Raw genomic sequence first — 17,271 nt, forward strand, 5'->3', positions numbered from 1 at the left:
CATATGATTTTCGTGAATGAACACTTGGCAACTAGACAAATATTTGGTAAACTACTAAAGCCTGATTTACATTGGTAGAGTAAGTGATGAAGTATATTAGCGGAAGTATACTAATAAGGACTAACTTATCAAATCAAGAAACAAATGGTCTCTCAGCTAAATAATTCTAACCAGTGTGAACTCAGAAGATCCTTTGAGCAAACATTTGATCATTTATTTGACCATTTGGTGTGCGCTCGGCTTTATAATTGAAGTTCACTCTGAAGCGCGTTAATAAAATAGCACCACCGCGAAGAGGTTCGTATTTTCCTTACAAATTGCCTACAAAAGCCACGATTCCACGTAACGAGACAGTCATTCAGAGATCATTTAAGAGAAGACGCGTAGGAAAAGCAGAAACGTGTATAACAAAATGAAAGCGGCGCTCATTTTATCCCAAGATCATTCGACTGCATCGCGCCAAGTTGAAGTAACGAAAAATACAAACGTACGTTACTCCAACTTTATTTTACGTACAGACTGACCCTGAATGTCAGCTGCTACAACATTAGATGTACACGCTGCGTATGACATTCTTGGGATATAAATCTAGCGGGATGCGTGGTTAATTGTACAATTGCGATAAATCAAGTGATCAGCAGGGGGGAGTACCGTGATTGCAGATACCTTAGACAATGATAAATCAAACGTAAGGACGTTGAAGCATAAAATGTAATAGCCTTAGGCTTATGAATATTACGGTAAAGCTACGTATCCAATGTTGCTTGCTTCTTATTAAGCTTAACGAAGATACGCGGTGAAAAGAGTACGCTATTCTACGCTTTCAGTTAGGTTGGGTTTTCTTCCCGCCTTTTTTGCGATCGAGTTTTATATCCACTGGCATAAACACAAAAGTCTACAATTTTATTCTATATCTACTACACGGCGGTGAATTTGCATTGAAAAGATGATCAAATCTTTTTTTCAAAATTTAGAAATAATTCTAAAAATGACAGTGAACTATTTATCTTTGTTAACATAATTAGAATAAGTGTATTCTAAGAAGCATGTCAAACTTATATTTAAGATTGCTAAAGCAGTTCTACTAAATATGAAATTGTTTAAACAATGTGACTTACATTGACGAATTGTTACCGCTGGAAGCCAGTAGTTTGTTAGATGGAAAGCCTTCTTCTTACGAAAATCTTCTCCCGCTGATCAATAAATTTCTTAAACGGTTTCCTTGTTATCTGTCAACGAATAATTCATTGCCTACTATGAATGCGAAGACATACGCTTTATGAAGATTTAAACGATTCGCAACGTTACGAACGATTCGTAATTAATCGTAGCTACGAAGTAATAATTCAACGGTGGCTAAAGATTTACACACTGTCGTAAAGGTACCCATCGTATCGGTTCGAATATCTTAGCGCGCCATCGTCAGGAGTTTATTCTAACTAACTGGCATACTCAGCTGTTCCATATGAATGATAGTTTGTTGCATTATAAACATTCTCGTTTTACAAAATATCAATGAAATTAACTCTACTGTAATATCAAAGGTCAAGAACCCAAAAATAGCAACATACTGCTTAGTATTCAAATTACGACGAGCGACTATTTTGTGGTACAAAAATATACGTATTGGAAACTTCTTTTACACGTGGACACTGTGCACGAAATGACTGTCAGTCATCTGTGAGTGACTTTTAGCAGTATCCACTTGCAAATGATGCTCTTATCAGCCCTTAAGTGGATACCTTTACGTATTAATAATATTCTACATTGATAAAGCAAACAATTAACTCTTCAAATTACCTATCCAGTTACACGTTGATTGACGTGACTATGGAGCATTAGTAAAGGTTATGTAATATCTGTCACTTTTACGTCTGTCAAGGGAGACATTCGAATGATTTAAGAACTTCTACAAATCCCCTGTTACAACGTATTTGTTAATTCCGTCGGTTTGTGTTAGTTCGCATGCGAAAAGTGCGTTTATTTTACATGCACCATCGAGATACGTGACAAGCAGTTCGAAGCGTGTTCCATGCTCGGCCAGTATGAGACAAAGTCCATGGCAGAGCATGGGGCGTGGGCAGATCGATGATAAAACGAAACGATGGTACTGACCTGTATTAACGATCCTAGCAGAAAATTCCAATAGGAGTCGTGCATTATTCAGGCTGAAGATTAAACCGGTCACGTGGTTCCAAAGCACGCATGTTACCACTCCGAAAGAACGATACCGTAACACGACCAGACGCATGCGCAATCGCGAACCCACACACTGACACTAGCGACTACCACGACAAGCCGATGCGGGAGGAGGCGAAACAAACGAATTTTCCGCGAACAAGATGACAAGGTTAGCTGACAATCCGTCGGATAAAATTTAATGCGATCCAACGATCGACACGGCCGCGTGTCGTGGCACGAACTGGTCACAGTTAATCCGTGCACAGTGCCTCCTCTTCTGTCCTCGAATACATACACGCGAGAAATATCAAAGAATAACTATATATCCCCCAATGTGCACAGTTTGATTACGCGTCAATTTAAAAAGCTGCCGCATGCTTATCCTGGAGCAAAACTATCGGATGGTTAACAACGTTATTCGACCGAAAAGCTACTCTTTCGATTCACATACGCTCTTTTCCCAATCTATCACTTATTTTTATCACAACACACAACGATGTAACGGAATAACTTCCGGCTTTCGCGGGCCGCGCGTCCCGATGAAATATGTAGTCTATGACATAATCGAAAGTCAGGCGGGCACGCGAACCCTGTTTATTGGCGCTGCCGTCGACGTCGACGGTGTGCGTTCCCTATCTACGTCACTTTCGTCGTTGAAGGTGTTGCTAGCTGTAGGTGGATACGGTCGTTTCGGCGCTAGGTAAAGGTAACGCTGTCTGAAGACGCCTCGAGAAGAGCCGACTACGGAAGGTGGGGGGTTTTTATGAGTTTGCATCCTATGTACTCCATCGTATCTTTAGTTATGGCACTACGACAAAATCCTCTATATAACTCCCTAGCCCATTACTTTGTGCATCGAATGCACCAGCCAATTTCTATTTAGATGCTCATATGTGATGCTGTATTTGTGATGCACATTGCATTTTCATTTTTCAACTTGGAAAAGGGTAACATTATGCTGCCGGAGAATTTTAGTGAAATTAAGTTCCCTTTCCAGCCTATCTTCGTGATAAGATTGTTCCTACTGAACAACTTCATTTTTCCCCCCAGATTCTTAATACCCCGGTGCACTAGCTTATCTTACTCGAAGCTTTTGCCTCGAATTAACATTTTAACGCGTAGTTTAATGACTGGTTGAGATTCTTTAAGACTATGCAATATCGTGTATGTAGGTTTTTTGTGCACGTAAAAAGGGAGTAAAAAAAGAAGAAATTTTAATATGTAACTTTTCTGAGTAAACCTAAAGTTTTGATTAAAACATGTAAACGAGTCAATTATTTTTTAAAAAGGTATTTAAAAACAGGATGTATCGTGTCTGTTTGGCGGGAAAGTTATGCGATCGGTAAAGTAGGATGCGATAGAAATTATCGACCTATTCGAAATTAAACGCGGAAACCAAACCATGCGGAATATTATTACTGATTATTAACCAATATCAAATAACAATAACAAATTTGTACAATTTATATAATACTCAGAAAATCTAATCTCAAACATTAAAATAACCCTTAGAAAAAGGTTTATAATTAATCTCATTTATAATTACAACCTATATCTTTTAATTAAATATTTAAATATATCCAACAGCTGCTATAAATAATATTATTCATATTAATAAAAATATGTACAATATATCATATACAAAATGAGCTGCATAGTTAAGTATCATCATGATTACTGCTATTGTTCTTTATTTCCAAAATAAATTCCTCTGAGATACCGATCATGAAAATCATGAAATGTTACCTGACCAGCTGAAAAGTCCTACCTGGCCTTGCATTGCTCTACCCTGAAAGATTTAACATAAACAAGGACAGAATGATTCAGCGGAGGGACGGAAGCACTAGTATCGGCTAAAGGGTGGGGGTAATCCTGGGCAGAGAGCGGCCATGATGCTGCGAGCAGCCAATCAACGTGCCGCGTTGCCCCGTTACGGCGTAATGGCCGCGGAACACCGCCCAATGTAAAAGCCGGTGGACGACACGCTTATTGGACACGAAGGCGTTAAAAGTTTTATTACAAGACTGACAGTTACACCCCGCATTTGAAACCCCGCCACGCTCGTCCTTCTCCCTTAAATCGTAAAAACAAGCCGCGGATCTGTCGCAGCCACGGATACTCCCGAAAAACCCTCTACACGACTAAAAATGCCCTCACGGACTACGCCCTCTGAATGTTGCTTCATGTTACTAGGGTACTCTATTTTCAAAGACTACGTGAGAAATCTGGAGTTAACCATGGGTTCTATAGGTTTGTATGGAGTCTAAACTTGCTACCTCTAATGGTCGAGGTACCATTTCACACCTAATTTTGAGCAAAAATTAAGATCAACCCTCGTCTTATCATTAGTTTTTTTTATCAATCTCATGCATCACAATAAATATAGAAGTAAATACTTTGCATAATGATAATGTAATCGTAGACGCAATAGTGCTGTGCACAGACTGGTAACGAATCGCAGAAATATTTACAAAATAATTAATTTGATAAGTGATAAAGAATTGTAATTAATAAAATGTTGAGATAGTGTACTCACCCTTCACCCTGATCGATGAACTCTGAACTGCCGGTCTCAGAATACTGCACTCTATTACAGTCAGCATGCGATTGTTTAATAATAGTCCACTCCCGCACCACAGTCTCTTCAGTGTCACAGTTAGTCCATAAATTTTCTTGAAGAACGACGATGATTATTTACGACCATTACCGGCACAAAAATTCATCGATGACTTGTCCTGGGTCAAGGACGACTAGTTCGTAGCCTCACATTTGTTACATTGTTCAACTTCCTTTCACACAGCGATCCACGTACCATTGTTTATTAAAAATTGTTCAATATACATAAAAAGAACGTTGTCTTCCACTAATTACGCCTTTCTTGTACATGTCAAGGTGTACCTTTGAAGTATTCTCTTCTTTAAAATTCTCCATTTTGCTTACTCCCTGTCAAAATCAGAGGAAAAAGGTCACTGAACGTTCCTCAGCTTCTCAACAATTATCTTTCATCTTCTCTTCCTCCTCTTCTTCGTGCAACCAATCGAACTCTCCACTTCTGTGTTCTCCATTTTCCAAGCCCAGCGTTATCCAACCATTCCCCACTGATACCATCGCTTTCACGTGTACACAGTGTCTCAAGAATTCTAATGTCCATTTAGATACATATCAAAGCGTATCAATCTTCAAACAAAGGACGATCTTTAACCAAGAATCTCAAATTCTCCTCAAACACGTCAGTCTGGATCGTGATTATTTACATATGTGTGTTCGATGTCGAAACGAAAGATAAGGAACGAAGAGGACCGCGGAATAGAAGTCGGGTCGACCATGTGCTCCGCGAGCCTCACGAACATAACTGCGCTTGCGCCCCTTCTCTATGTCTGACCCCTACGAACGTCACACAACCGCTTTCGTCCCTCTTTTCCCTCCCTAGTCCACCACCTTGTCCTCGTCCTGGAGATGGATATGATGTAAAAGATTGAGTCGAGTGAACTGTTACAGCTACTGTATTGTCCACCATCCAATTCTAGCAGAGGAAAGAAAGGGGGTGGTCAAAGTCGACTGCGATTATCCAAGGTAGAATACACATACGTGATCGTTCAGAGACTGTAACTCTTCCTCCGGCTCACTGTCGTACACTGTGTTAATTGTTTCTTTGAACTCTGGGATATGATACTTGACTCATTCTACTGTCTTGTGGAAGGATGAAGTTAGACCAAGTGGGCGTTATTTAGCTTGTGCTTCGGAGTTGATTTGATTGGATTATGCGACGCCGGGAAGCTGATAACCTAGTCTAAATTATCGATCGCATCGGTATCAACCTCATCCTTCATCTTGTATTGGGTTTTCAAATATATTATATCTCTGTCAATTACATCGTAGTAGGGATATCGTAAACAGACACTAACACATTGTCCTTCTCCGTGTACTTTCAATAACAGAACCTTTCTCGAGTAGTTTAGAAATCTAATTTGCATTAGCAGATTTATCAAATATCTTCCGGATTCTTCAAGGTGACGACGAAGCGAGATCAAAGTCGCGGACCAACACCGGCACTGAATATCTTTTTCTCCCGATCCTCTTGCACTACGCTCGAGGCGCATCCGATGCACCCATTTGCAGCACCCCCTTTTCACGCACTTGCCCCGGGGTTACTTCCTTCCAGGTATACCCATGCGCACTGCACGAAAAACGAAAGAGGCAGCATCGTCGAAGAAGGTGAAGCTTATTCGTGTATTGAACATTCGCGTCACGTCGGTAGTCGGTAGGAAGCTGCCGGTCACAAACACGAAAGGTTACGAACCAATGGCGGCGAATGGGCGTTCACGTGATACCACTTTCTTCATTTCGTGTCTATTATAAATCGACGACAACGAGTATCGTCATTTATTCTTTTCTTTTATCTCGCGATCAGATCAATTAACAGTCTTCCTCGTTTGATTCAATCACACATAACCGCACGTGTAACGAGCGACGCATCGGATGAGATTAAAATGGAGAACGCTGTTCGCGGACAACGTAAACACAACCGAGAACGTTTCCCTACGATGGTTAACGACCTACTGATCGAAACATTCTTCGCGTGATTTCGGTCGTTCGTCTTCGGTTTCGTGTTTGTTTTCAGCGCGACGAACCTCGTCTTCGGTGCTCGCCAAATGTTTTGATTTCCACGACGCCTGGAATATTGGTTTGTTCGAACCGTAGTACAAATATTAGAAATGTGTAACAATTTCTTCATGAATATAGAATATCTTTTACAATGTCTTTTTAAATGATGGTATAAAGATCTGATGCATGTAATTCTGAGATTTGTCTGGTCTTTTTGAAACACAACTGGAGCCTCAAAATTGGTGTCGGAGTAAATTGTACATTTTTTCAATCTAAAGGTTGCCCTTTTGGCCAAGGTCCAACACTAAAAAATATTTCCTTTGGTCAAGGAAAAAGAAATAATTTTTAATTCATTTACATTGACCCACAAAGTATTCTTGTGAATTTTATTGAGGCATATCAAAGTATGCGAATAATTACTATAATAAATGATTTACTTTGATCTCTGTGATTACTCTAATCCAGTATTTCTGGAATTAAATAAAAAATAAATTGCTATAGATTGAGTCAAAAATTAATTAAAAGCTGCTTTTCTTGATGCGGTTGTAAAATAGATACTGAATAAAACTTTAATTAAGACAAGCGACGTTTCATAAAAGAATTAATTAAAAGAATGGAATGCATTTAAAGTATTTATTCAAAAATGCATTTGTGCACGATGCAGCCCCGTCTTCCATTCTATTAAACCGCCTCAAATAACTGAAGAGGAACGACGAAAGAATGCGGTGACTCGTTTTAAAACCATATTTTTAGCTCGCATTTGAGCAGCAAATTTAAACGAAGGAAAGAAAAAAAGATGAAAATTGATTCGAGGCTACTCGAAAGGGTAAATGGCAGTTCGAGATTCGATCGAAGGATATTCTTAGAAGCTTTTCACCTCGGCTGTTCGAAATGGCGGCAGCCACGTTCGAAGAAAGTGTACACACAGATACAGAGCCACGTCTCGTAAAACCCGTGATTTGCATACGATGTAAATTACACGATAAGAGTGTACACTCCTGATTGCTTCATACGCGTTATAAACCTGTTGTCATGCACGAACTTGGATGCAAATCGTTCCATGTTATTGTCGTCGATATCTTCGTAGCGAAGGATAGAACATGGCTTCGTTGTTACATTGTCCAATGAACATACCCGTTTAGCAATGCAAAATCCTACTTTTTAAATTAAGGATATAAACTTTTCTTTTCGTTAAATAAAACGAAAATCACGATCTTTTTAATGCAAAACGTTTTATTTGGACTTTCATTTAAACCGAATTTAGAGCCCCGTAATTCAGCGGTCATTATCCTCACTGTCTAATTTGTATGGAAATTCAAGTCCCCGTTTCGTCGGTGTTCCTTCGAAAATCTAGATGAAACATGAATGAACATCGTCACACGGTGAAAACAAAGGTACATTATTTTTAGTCGGATACCTGATGTAAATCTGAAAGGTGTTAAACGTTTCCGATGTTTACATGCGTTAAATTACAGAGAGAGAATTAAACAAACGATTAGGTTCGTATGAATACTGATGTGGGTGTTTATTCTAATGATAAGTATCCATCCCAGAAGCAAAGAATAAATTACTTTTAAACTAACACCTCATATCTTATTTTTAAGGGTTGTTAATCAACTGATATGATAAGTCAAAATAGAAAAGTATTACGATTATTAAAGAAAGTAAATCCTGCAATTGCATTTAACAAAAATACAATTCGTGTAAAAATCTCAATGGTGATGATGTAAACAGGAGCTTATAGGTTATCAAAGTCTTTACGAATCGTAAATTATTGTAAATTATAACGTAATTATTCTTTCACGAAAAATTATTTCCTTGGAACCTGTTTCTTAATCCCAAGTTATATTTAACAAGGATATTTTTCCTTGAATCTCAAAGCATGTGCACAGGTCCCGTACTTTCTCTTTTGCTACCCTCGTTTCACCCACTGGGGGTTGTGTTTTCTCTTTTTTTTCATACAGCGCTCGTCTGGTAGCTGAAAACCCAGAAGTGAAAGTAGGTTATGTTTTCGATTTTCGACCTGAGTTTTTATACATGGCAATCCTTTCGAGAGTTGTAAGAACTGCGGCGCGTCGCATAGAGTTTCGCTAGACGCTTTCTCTTTTTTTTTTTGCTTTCCATAAGGGACGAAGATGTTGAAGGATGGTAATTTAAGGGTTGTAAACGTATTCATACACAGATATAATAATTGAAAAAAATCCTCACCTCTATATCATCTAACTTAGCTGTGATTTCACGATCTATCCTTGAAAAATCAAGGAATCTGATTAAAAACTACATCTATGAAAGGAATCATAGGTCGGATAAAGACATTGCCAAACATTTACGACTAGGTACTGCTTTGCATCCGGAGGTCGATAACGCAAAAGGTGATCCCGACCTGCGCGAGTATTTTCCTGCAACACGTCGAGAAAATGCACAGGGAAAGTCACATGGCGCATGGTCACGATACATCGGATGCCTGTCGACGAGGTCCGACTGGGCGTGGCCAACCATTATACGACCGTTCCACCAATCGATAACCATCTCTCCCCACCGTGCCAGCCAAGCATGAGATCCGTGCAACGAGCTGGACCAAGAATCTAAGTGGATTCCCCTCGCGTTTCCATCTTCTCCCGACGTTGTGCACCGCGAAAAAAATCTTCGCTAATTGAGTATTTGGGTGGCGACGTTTGTTTATCCCGCGGAGTGCATTCTTCGGGAGCAATGGACGGAGACGCAGAACGAGCTCGTTACTCGATAGAACGAGCTGTCTGGTGTCTTCTTGGCTAGGGTGTTTAGATGACTACCCGTCGGGGAATTTGGAAAAAGTTGACGCATTTGTTTAGACGATGCAATTGTGTACATCAAATGAAACAATAAATGGGAATGCTACCAAGTTTTTTTACATTTTCTACGGACGAAGACGATTTAGTTTATTAGATTTAGATAGTTGCCATGATTGAGGGACTTCTGATGTTGCAAATGGGAATAGAAACAAAACTAAACAATGGTAGCTTGGATTAAGCGAATTGATCCGCGAAGCGTATTCTATCAGGGCGAAAGCGATAAGACTAGCCATCAGAGGAGCTCACAGTGAGGGTTTGTAATGCGCTTACCATAAGCTGTCCGACATCCCCGTTGTCCCGACGGCCACGACGACGGCGACGGTGGCGACGGGCATCGTGACGCGAAACGCACTCAACAGCACGCAACCGACCAACCGATCCACGACAATGCCGGACAATCACGTGACTCAAGCTACTTAGCGGATCAACTGGAGGAACGTTGAACTTCCCCTTGCACACCACTGACGTAACACGCTCCATGTCGAACTCGATCCGATTGTCGGACACGAAAGAACGAAAGAAACTTTTCTCTACTGAATTTGCAAAGCTTTATTCGCGCGTACGAAGGAGAAAAAGGCACGGAATACTCGCGTAGCAGCGACAAGCGCTGGCGTCGACGTTTCGGGCGGAAACGGGCGGACTAGCTGCCCTGCAAGAAAGGGCGATCGTTCGGCGACTAGAAACCGAAAATACCGGCGAAATACTGGTGGCAAACGACGATGGAAGAACCGTACGTTGGACGTTCGGCGCGCTATACGCCTTTGGCTTTGCTATACTATAAGGTAGTAAGTGAGCGAGAGACCAAGCGGGACCCCTACCGGCGCAGCCGTACATCTTAGTATTATGGGCAACTCACATTGGAAGATACGCCATCAAGCATAGCCCTAGCGAGAACGCGAGAGCGAGCGAGCCAAGCCGAGCGATTGTAAAAGTTTTAGGGACACTTTGCGAACGCTCTCTCCCCTCTTGCCCTCCCCCACCCGCCGCATCCGAACGGCTACGACCACCCTTCTCTCTTTACCTTTCTCCTCTCCTCTCCGCTCCTCTTTGGTCCCCTCTTCGATGCATGGAGCCGCGCCCCGGTTCTCTCGCCCCGCGGTACCAACCTGATCGCAAAATGTGCGATCCTGTAGGGAGACAAAGACAAAACCATTCGAGTGGCGATGTCAATGACGAAGAAGAAACGAGGACGATGGTACCCCCTCGAAATCCCTGTCTGTCCCCGGATTCTCCCTCCCCGAACGTCGGCCACCACTGTAGGAAGATGGCGAGGCCGCAGGCTACGCCGAGACAGGATTCGAGTAAATGATGATGCTGTTCTCTTGACGATGCGCAACCGACCGCTGAAACAAGGATCTAGCGTGTTGAGGTTTGATCGTACTTAATGGATATGCATGGATTATATGTGCCCAGTTTAATTAACAAGGGATGATTACTTCTTTTGTTTGTCCGGACGTTAGTTAAGGGATGTGTAGGGTTATACAGTGGGCTGCATTTAATAGAAGTTTCGAAATGAGGCCCCTTTTCTAGTTCAATCTTTATCATTAAATTCACTCGAAGAGAAAGTGTTAGGGTTCTGATACCAAGAAATAATATGACGTCAATTCACAGAAGCAAACAATATGGCACAGAAGACAACGATATGGAAAAGGAAATTATGCGTTTCCATGACCCTCCTTATTCTTCCCTGACAACAAGACAAAGAGGAAGGAACATGTTATCACGTTCGGAGGTAGTTGATCGAGTAAGATGGACGGATGAAAGGGATGCGTCGAAGGGGTTCGTAGCGTCGCGTCGCCGTCGCCGTCGTCGTCGACATGGGCGCGGCGCTCGTTTAGAAGAGGAGAGTAACCGACTGGAATGGCAAAGGGAAGGTAGTGGAAGGAGAGATTTTTCGAGGGAGAAACAGAGAAAGATTGTGTTGGTCGAAGGAACATCGAGACGAGAGACTTCTCTGTCCAGTGGAATCGGGGAGAGGAGATTGTGAAAAGAGACAAGGGGAAACAAAAACAAAGAGAAAATGTTCCCTCGATGGAAATGTTTCTTGTTACTCTGTTCGGTGGCGCCCTCCGATATTTTCTTTGAACCACATGTAACTTGCATCCCTTTTTTAAATTAGTCAATTGTACATACGTCGTCTGCCAATTATTTAATCCGACGGTTATTATAAGAGATGCCATTTGATGACGTGTCACACTGCGACAAATGCCATGCAGTTTAATTTCACTGAAGCATGTGACATTTCTCAAAGCTGTTGGGTGAATACAGTATATACTAACATAAAATCTCCTCGAAACATGATATTCGACATGTTACACATACTTTTTCAAATGAAAATCGCATGTCCCATGGAAATATTACTGCGCTTTCTGACTAGCTTACTGGACCGTGTCTTCGTGCTCTGATAAGTTGCACTCTCATTAACAATCGTCAGCGGGCAGTAAATCAGTCGCAAATGTTAAAAATCAACTTTCACGCAAATAACAGCAAGGAAATTGACTTGATCGATCAAGAATTAAAAGCAGTAAAAAGTTTTGCTTTTTTCACTTTCAGTTTTCATGTTGCTTTGCAATCACCAGCGGTATCTTGCAACAACGTTGTAGATAATTAACCTTTCAATAATTTGATGGCAATTTTAGAATAAAGGAACATTTTTCTGCGCAAATCCTTTCAGAATGATAAATAACCGTTGCACGTCCTTCTACGTTTCCCGTTGTATGAAGTTTGTCACGAGCGCATGACCCAGTACATTTCCCAGAAAGAAATTAATGTACCGCGACTACACGGGCATTGTCTGGATCGATCGCATCGTTTGGTTTCTCTGAAGCAAGTAATTCTAGGTAATGTTGCTCTCCAACAGAACAACCAGCGAAAGAAACGTTGGTTTCCCGTTCTGTCCATTCTCTTGTCCCCAGTTGTTGTCTTTTTATCTTATATCGTCGCGTAAATTGATCTTCCACTTCCATTCTATCCAATATATACTTCATGTGGCTCTGTTGAGTTAAAGTAGAATAAAACAGAGAAAATTAAACTTTTTCTTCAAAGACCTTCACAGCTAATGACACAAACGGATTTCCTGCGCTCCGACCTCCCAGGGGATACATGCCACTTTAACTAACCTGATAGCTAACTAAGCTTCTCTGGTACACGTTCACTCGACTATGGTTCTAGTTAACGATTTTCGCCGCTTCGGTTATAAACGCTCGAGAGGAAGCGGCATGAGGCAAGAGAAAACGGTTGCGCTTCGTGAGAAGCTTGGGACTCTTGGAATCCATCGGCACTCGAGGCATCGACCAATTACAAACTTGCAAGGAGGAGATACTACCTGCACGTGAGATCAATCCGCGGACTTACTGAATCCGCTGCACTTGTAGGCGACCATTTTCAAGCAAATTAATGAAATTTAAAAAAAGAAATTATTGATTATTTATTGTGTTATCAAGAAGAAGACATCACAATTTTCACCTTACAAGCCGCAATCGGCTTCTCAAAAATTAAACCAACAAAATCGCGGAATATCTCATCCCCCGCGTAAGGCTTAATTTACCCGTACCCCGAAAATACCGAAGGTGTTAATGTCGCCCGGTAGCGGAGCCCATTTCTGGAATTAAAACGTGAAGAAACTTTAAGTACCTCGGCAAATTCGCACGCACGCAACACATGTCGCGTTCGTTGTTTGTATTAATCCCAATCAAGGCACGGATACCAGAAGCGAGCTTAAGCCGTGCTCTTCCCTCGCGGAGCTGGACAAACGGCGATATACCTAATAAAATCTCAAAATGACGGCACCGACCGTCTCTCTGGGCGTTATTATCCGGTCGCTGGCAAACCAGCGGCGACCCACGAGAGGGAGAAAACGCTATCCTACACGTGGAGCATAAAATAGCCGGTTAAATGCGCCGAAGGAATACGAAAAAGTCTAATATGAGGAACCCTAAGCGGCAGCCAGGACCAAACGACGACTTCGCCTTCGCAGTTTATGCCAATGGGCATAAGCAGAGGCGACCAATAGGAGGCGGTGAATTTCGCGGGACGAGTAAATAAATTGAAACGTGGTCCGCGACTGGCTTCCCGGAACCGGTGAAACATCTTTCAGAGCGCCTCTTCGAGACGATGCCTGCCCCCGAAATCGGACAATCACCATTGGTTCTTTAACCCTCTTCGCATCTGTGGACGAGATATCTCGTCAAGTGTCTTTTAAACCGTTGGATTCTTTGGTCCAGATATTTCTTGCTGCCTTTTATTGCAATACACTTGTACCTCGTTTTATAGGATACTTTTTATTTGGAATTCGAATTTGGATCGAGGAAGAATCGGCATGACCATTGTGCCATTTGATAGCATCTGCGTTATATGTATTATTAGGGCAATATGTATTATGACGTTCCCATGGTTCTTACGAAATATGTCTCCGTACCGTTATTTATACGCGAATAACGGAAATTTGTACATTAAATTAAAAAGTAAACACCCTACCACATGTATAAAACGTGTAAGAAATAATTTTACACCCATGCATTCCCATTCCTTCAATTATGATCGAACCCGCAAGGACAAGTTTTATGTAGCACATCCGAAAGTATCTTCAGGTTAATGATAACCATATCGACAAACTCCTTCGAATATTCTTACCGTAGAACAAACAGTAATATAATAAATTCAAGTTCCTGCAAATTCCAACGGGCAACACTTTGTAAAGGTCGAGTCGGACTTCAAGGAAACCAGCCATCATTTCTTCGATTCGATTCGTCGTTGGTAAATCCGGTCGACGATACAGGGAGGAATGCGTGGCTGAGGAAAGAGGAGGCGAAGAAGGGAAGGGAGAAAAACGGTGTCCCTCGTTGCATCAGGCAACATGGTGGCCGTGACAGCGACGATTTCGCTGTGGCAAAAGGGACCAGTGGACAACGATGGTTTGGTCCCACCCCATAATGCCCCATATACTCGACAATTTATGTGTTGAAACGTATTAAATACCTCCCTGCCCCCCACTATGTCTGTAATCTGCGGAGGCTGTAGCCACCACGTCCACTATATATCAAGGGTAATATTTTAAAAGCGGTACACCTACATTGTAAATACGAATGTTTCGCGCGATGCTTTTCTAAGAATAGATCTGCTATGCGATATTCACAGAGTAAACGTCAGCCTTTTGCTCCTTTATTCGCGCCTACTCTCTCTACCCTTCGCTTTATACCATTTCTCCCTTCTTCCTTCTAGATCTCTCACAGTTAAGAGGGTTAAATCGTGACTACTAGTCGGCCAACACCGGATTATACTGGATGGATCAAAACTTTAAGAGCGGGAATGATTTGAATGGCAATAAAAATTTAAGGGTAGCTTTAGAATTCCACTCGAACACTATCACAATTTTGTCTATACCCCAAAGTTCTACTACAATTTCCTTTAAATCAAAATGGAGTTCTACCGTACTTCAACCTGTTCATCCACCTGAAGCCCTTTCCAGCAAAGTTCCTGGCGATAAAACGAGCCGGTTATTTTCAGGTGGACCATGCAGTTCCAGAAGATACAGTAAAGAGGCTGTCGGATTCGCGAAGTATCGTCGTTACACTGGATACCGGTAATTCATTCGACGCGAAGTGCGCGGCATCGCACGAAACGAGAGGGAAAAAAAGAAGGAAAAGAAAGAAATGTCTCGGCATGAAGCCTGTTCCTCGAATGAATTATTTATGAGGCAATCAGAACGAAGTTTCGAGATAACGAGCTTGATCGTAAGTGCTTCTGGGCCTTCTTTCTCCGTGGACGCGATAAAAACGTGGCCGATCCGCGACTGGAGCACGTGTTCCAGCTAGCGACCGTTAAAACGATTGTCGTTACTGTCGTTACGAAATTAACGGGAAGTCAGGTGTTGAGCAATGAACAATTCCCCAATGGATACATAATTCTCATTGGATTCGATGTTGATCGCTGACCATGTTGATCCGCTTGAAAGTAATTTCTGATACTCTCTCTTTTTTATCGAAATCCCGATATTTTTCATCAATTTCGTACTCGAAGAACAACGGTCCTTATATAAAATTCAATTCGAAGGAAAGAATAAAAAAAGGCCATGAGAAGCTGAGAAGGAGCGGTCATACGAGCGGGTGGGCGTTCGTTTTCGGGTTGGAGATATCCTTTGGTGTCGGTGGTTGTGATGGTGGAATAGGTGGAACACGGTGGGCGGGTGTCTTGGTTGCCTCGAAAAAACTGGCTCCTCCACTTGGTCCGGGAGAGGACGTTTGGTCAACCTTTTATTAGTCCACGAGCCGAACGCATCTTCTTCTTTCGATCATATTTCGCACAATGTTGCAGATTTTCAGCTGAACTAAGCCGGTGATTCGAAATTTTTATCTCGTCGAAATATAGTCGTGGACGTGGAAGCATTCTTTGGATGCTCGACGTTAACGACTTATGCCAGCAGGAATGTTAATTTACACCGGTAACCAATCGGTCCTGTTCAGTGGTAAATTTTGTTGGATTATAATAAAATCTTTGGAGTAGCGTAATTAACCGTAATTAACCCTTTGCTGTCTTATATGCCGCACGAATACCAGTTGGTATTCTTTGATTTAACTCCTTCGTGGCTGACTTCATTTTTTATTTATATTTCGAATGAAATTTCCTCAAACCAGCTTGATAACCTGGCCCCCAGTCTTTCTAGTTTTTACATATTATCGAGTCATGTTTCACCTTCGCTTAGTCTACTAGAAATAAACAGCTTATCGTTGTGGAAAGTACGCCATTTTGTGGTTCGAAGCGTGCTATTACCTCTGCATATTCCACAGCTAGGAAACAGGTAGTTACGGTCGACGCAACCGATTGGTTGCAAGAATGTGTTACGTTGCTATCTTGAATCGTTTATCGTTTACAAGTAACGAAGCGAACAAATTGACCTCCGTTTACGATGCTCAGATAAAAAGGTTGTACTGTCCTTCGCGTGATATTTATGCAACAATTGGAAAAAGCAGGTACTGTGCATAACGCGTTAAATTATTATTTAGTGTGACGAGGTGTTCGATTCGCTTCCGTAATGGTGCGCAAATTTTTCAACAATTTATCTGCCTTAGGTGATCTATACACGCCATTTCATTTTCTGCATTTCTACTGTCTCAGCGTTAAAATTTATAAAAATTTTTCTTTTTTAAGCGAATTAGCTAAGATTAATCAAACAGCTTTATAACGAAGCGAATGGTACAGATTTTAGAGCACAGGATATGAAAGAAGAAGAGAGAGGACGTCTTATGCAAGAGATTGCATTTAAGACTGATTTGTAAGTCAACGTGGGAGTGGTAATCGTGAAATATTGTCCCACAAATTACACCTACTGACCCTTGTTATTAGATCTTCCGTTATTCTGATTCAATACTGCTCTCTCTTGCACGAACGTTCTTCAGTGTTTATTATCCTTCAATGTTTTACAGCTTCATCTTCGATAATTGGGATTACATCCTCAAAAATTTTTACTTTCTAAGTTAACAATTTCAAAAATATACATTATGCTTACCTTACTTGCAGGTTCTACCGAAGTTGCACCTTCCACCATGTCACCTCAGTTATCACTGATAACACCATTATCTACCACATAACAAAACGTTCATAAACACTAAAATAAAAATTTGAAGGCATGCAATGAGCTTAGGTATCTTTGTTACAT

General features: G+C 41.4%; 1 protein-coding gene across 1 annotated transcript in view; it reads right to left on the reverse strand.

Annotated features, from left to right (window-relative positions):
* The window catches only part of LOC117605535 (uncharacterized), a 199,635-nt gene extending 189,116 nt beyond the window's left edge, over positions 1–10,519 (reverse strand). Inside the window, exon 1 of the mRNA XM_034326974.2 lies at positions 9,888–10,519. Within this exon, the coding sequence (XP_034182865.1) occupies positions 9,888–10,097 (210 nt within the window). The 5' untranslated portion in view covers positions 10,098–10,519. The remainder of the gene's footprint in view (positions 1–9,887) is intronic.
* Positions 10,520–17,271: the final 6,752 nt, after the last annotated feature.

This window comes from Osmia lignaria, chromosome 14 (assembly GCF_051020975.1).
Source record: "Osmia lignaria lignaria isolate PbOS001 chromosome 14, iyOsmLign1, whole genome shotgun sequence".
NCBI classification, from domain to species: domain Eukaryota; kingdom Metazoa; phylum Arthropoda; class Insecta; order Hymenoptera; family Megachilidae; genus Osmia; species Osmia lignaria.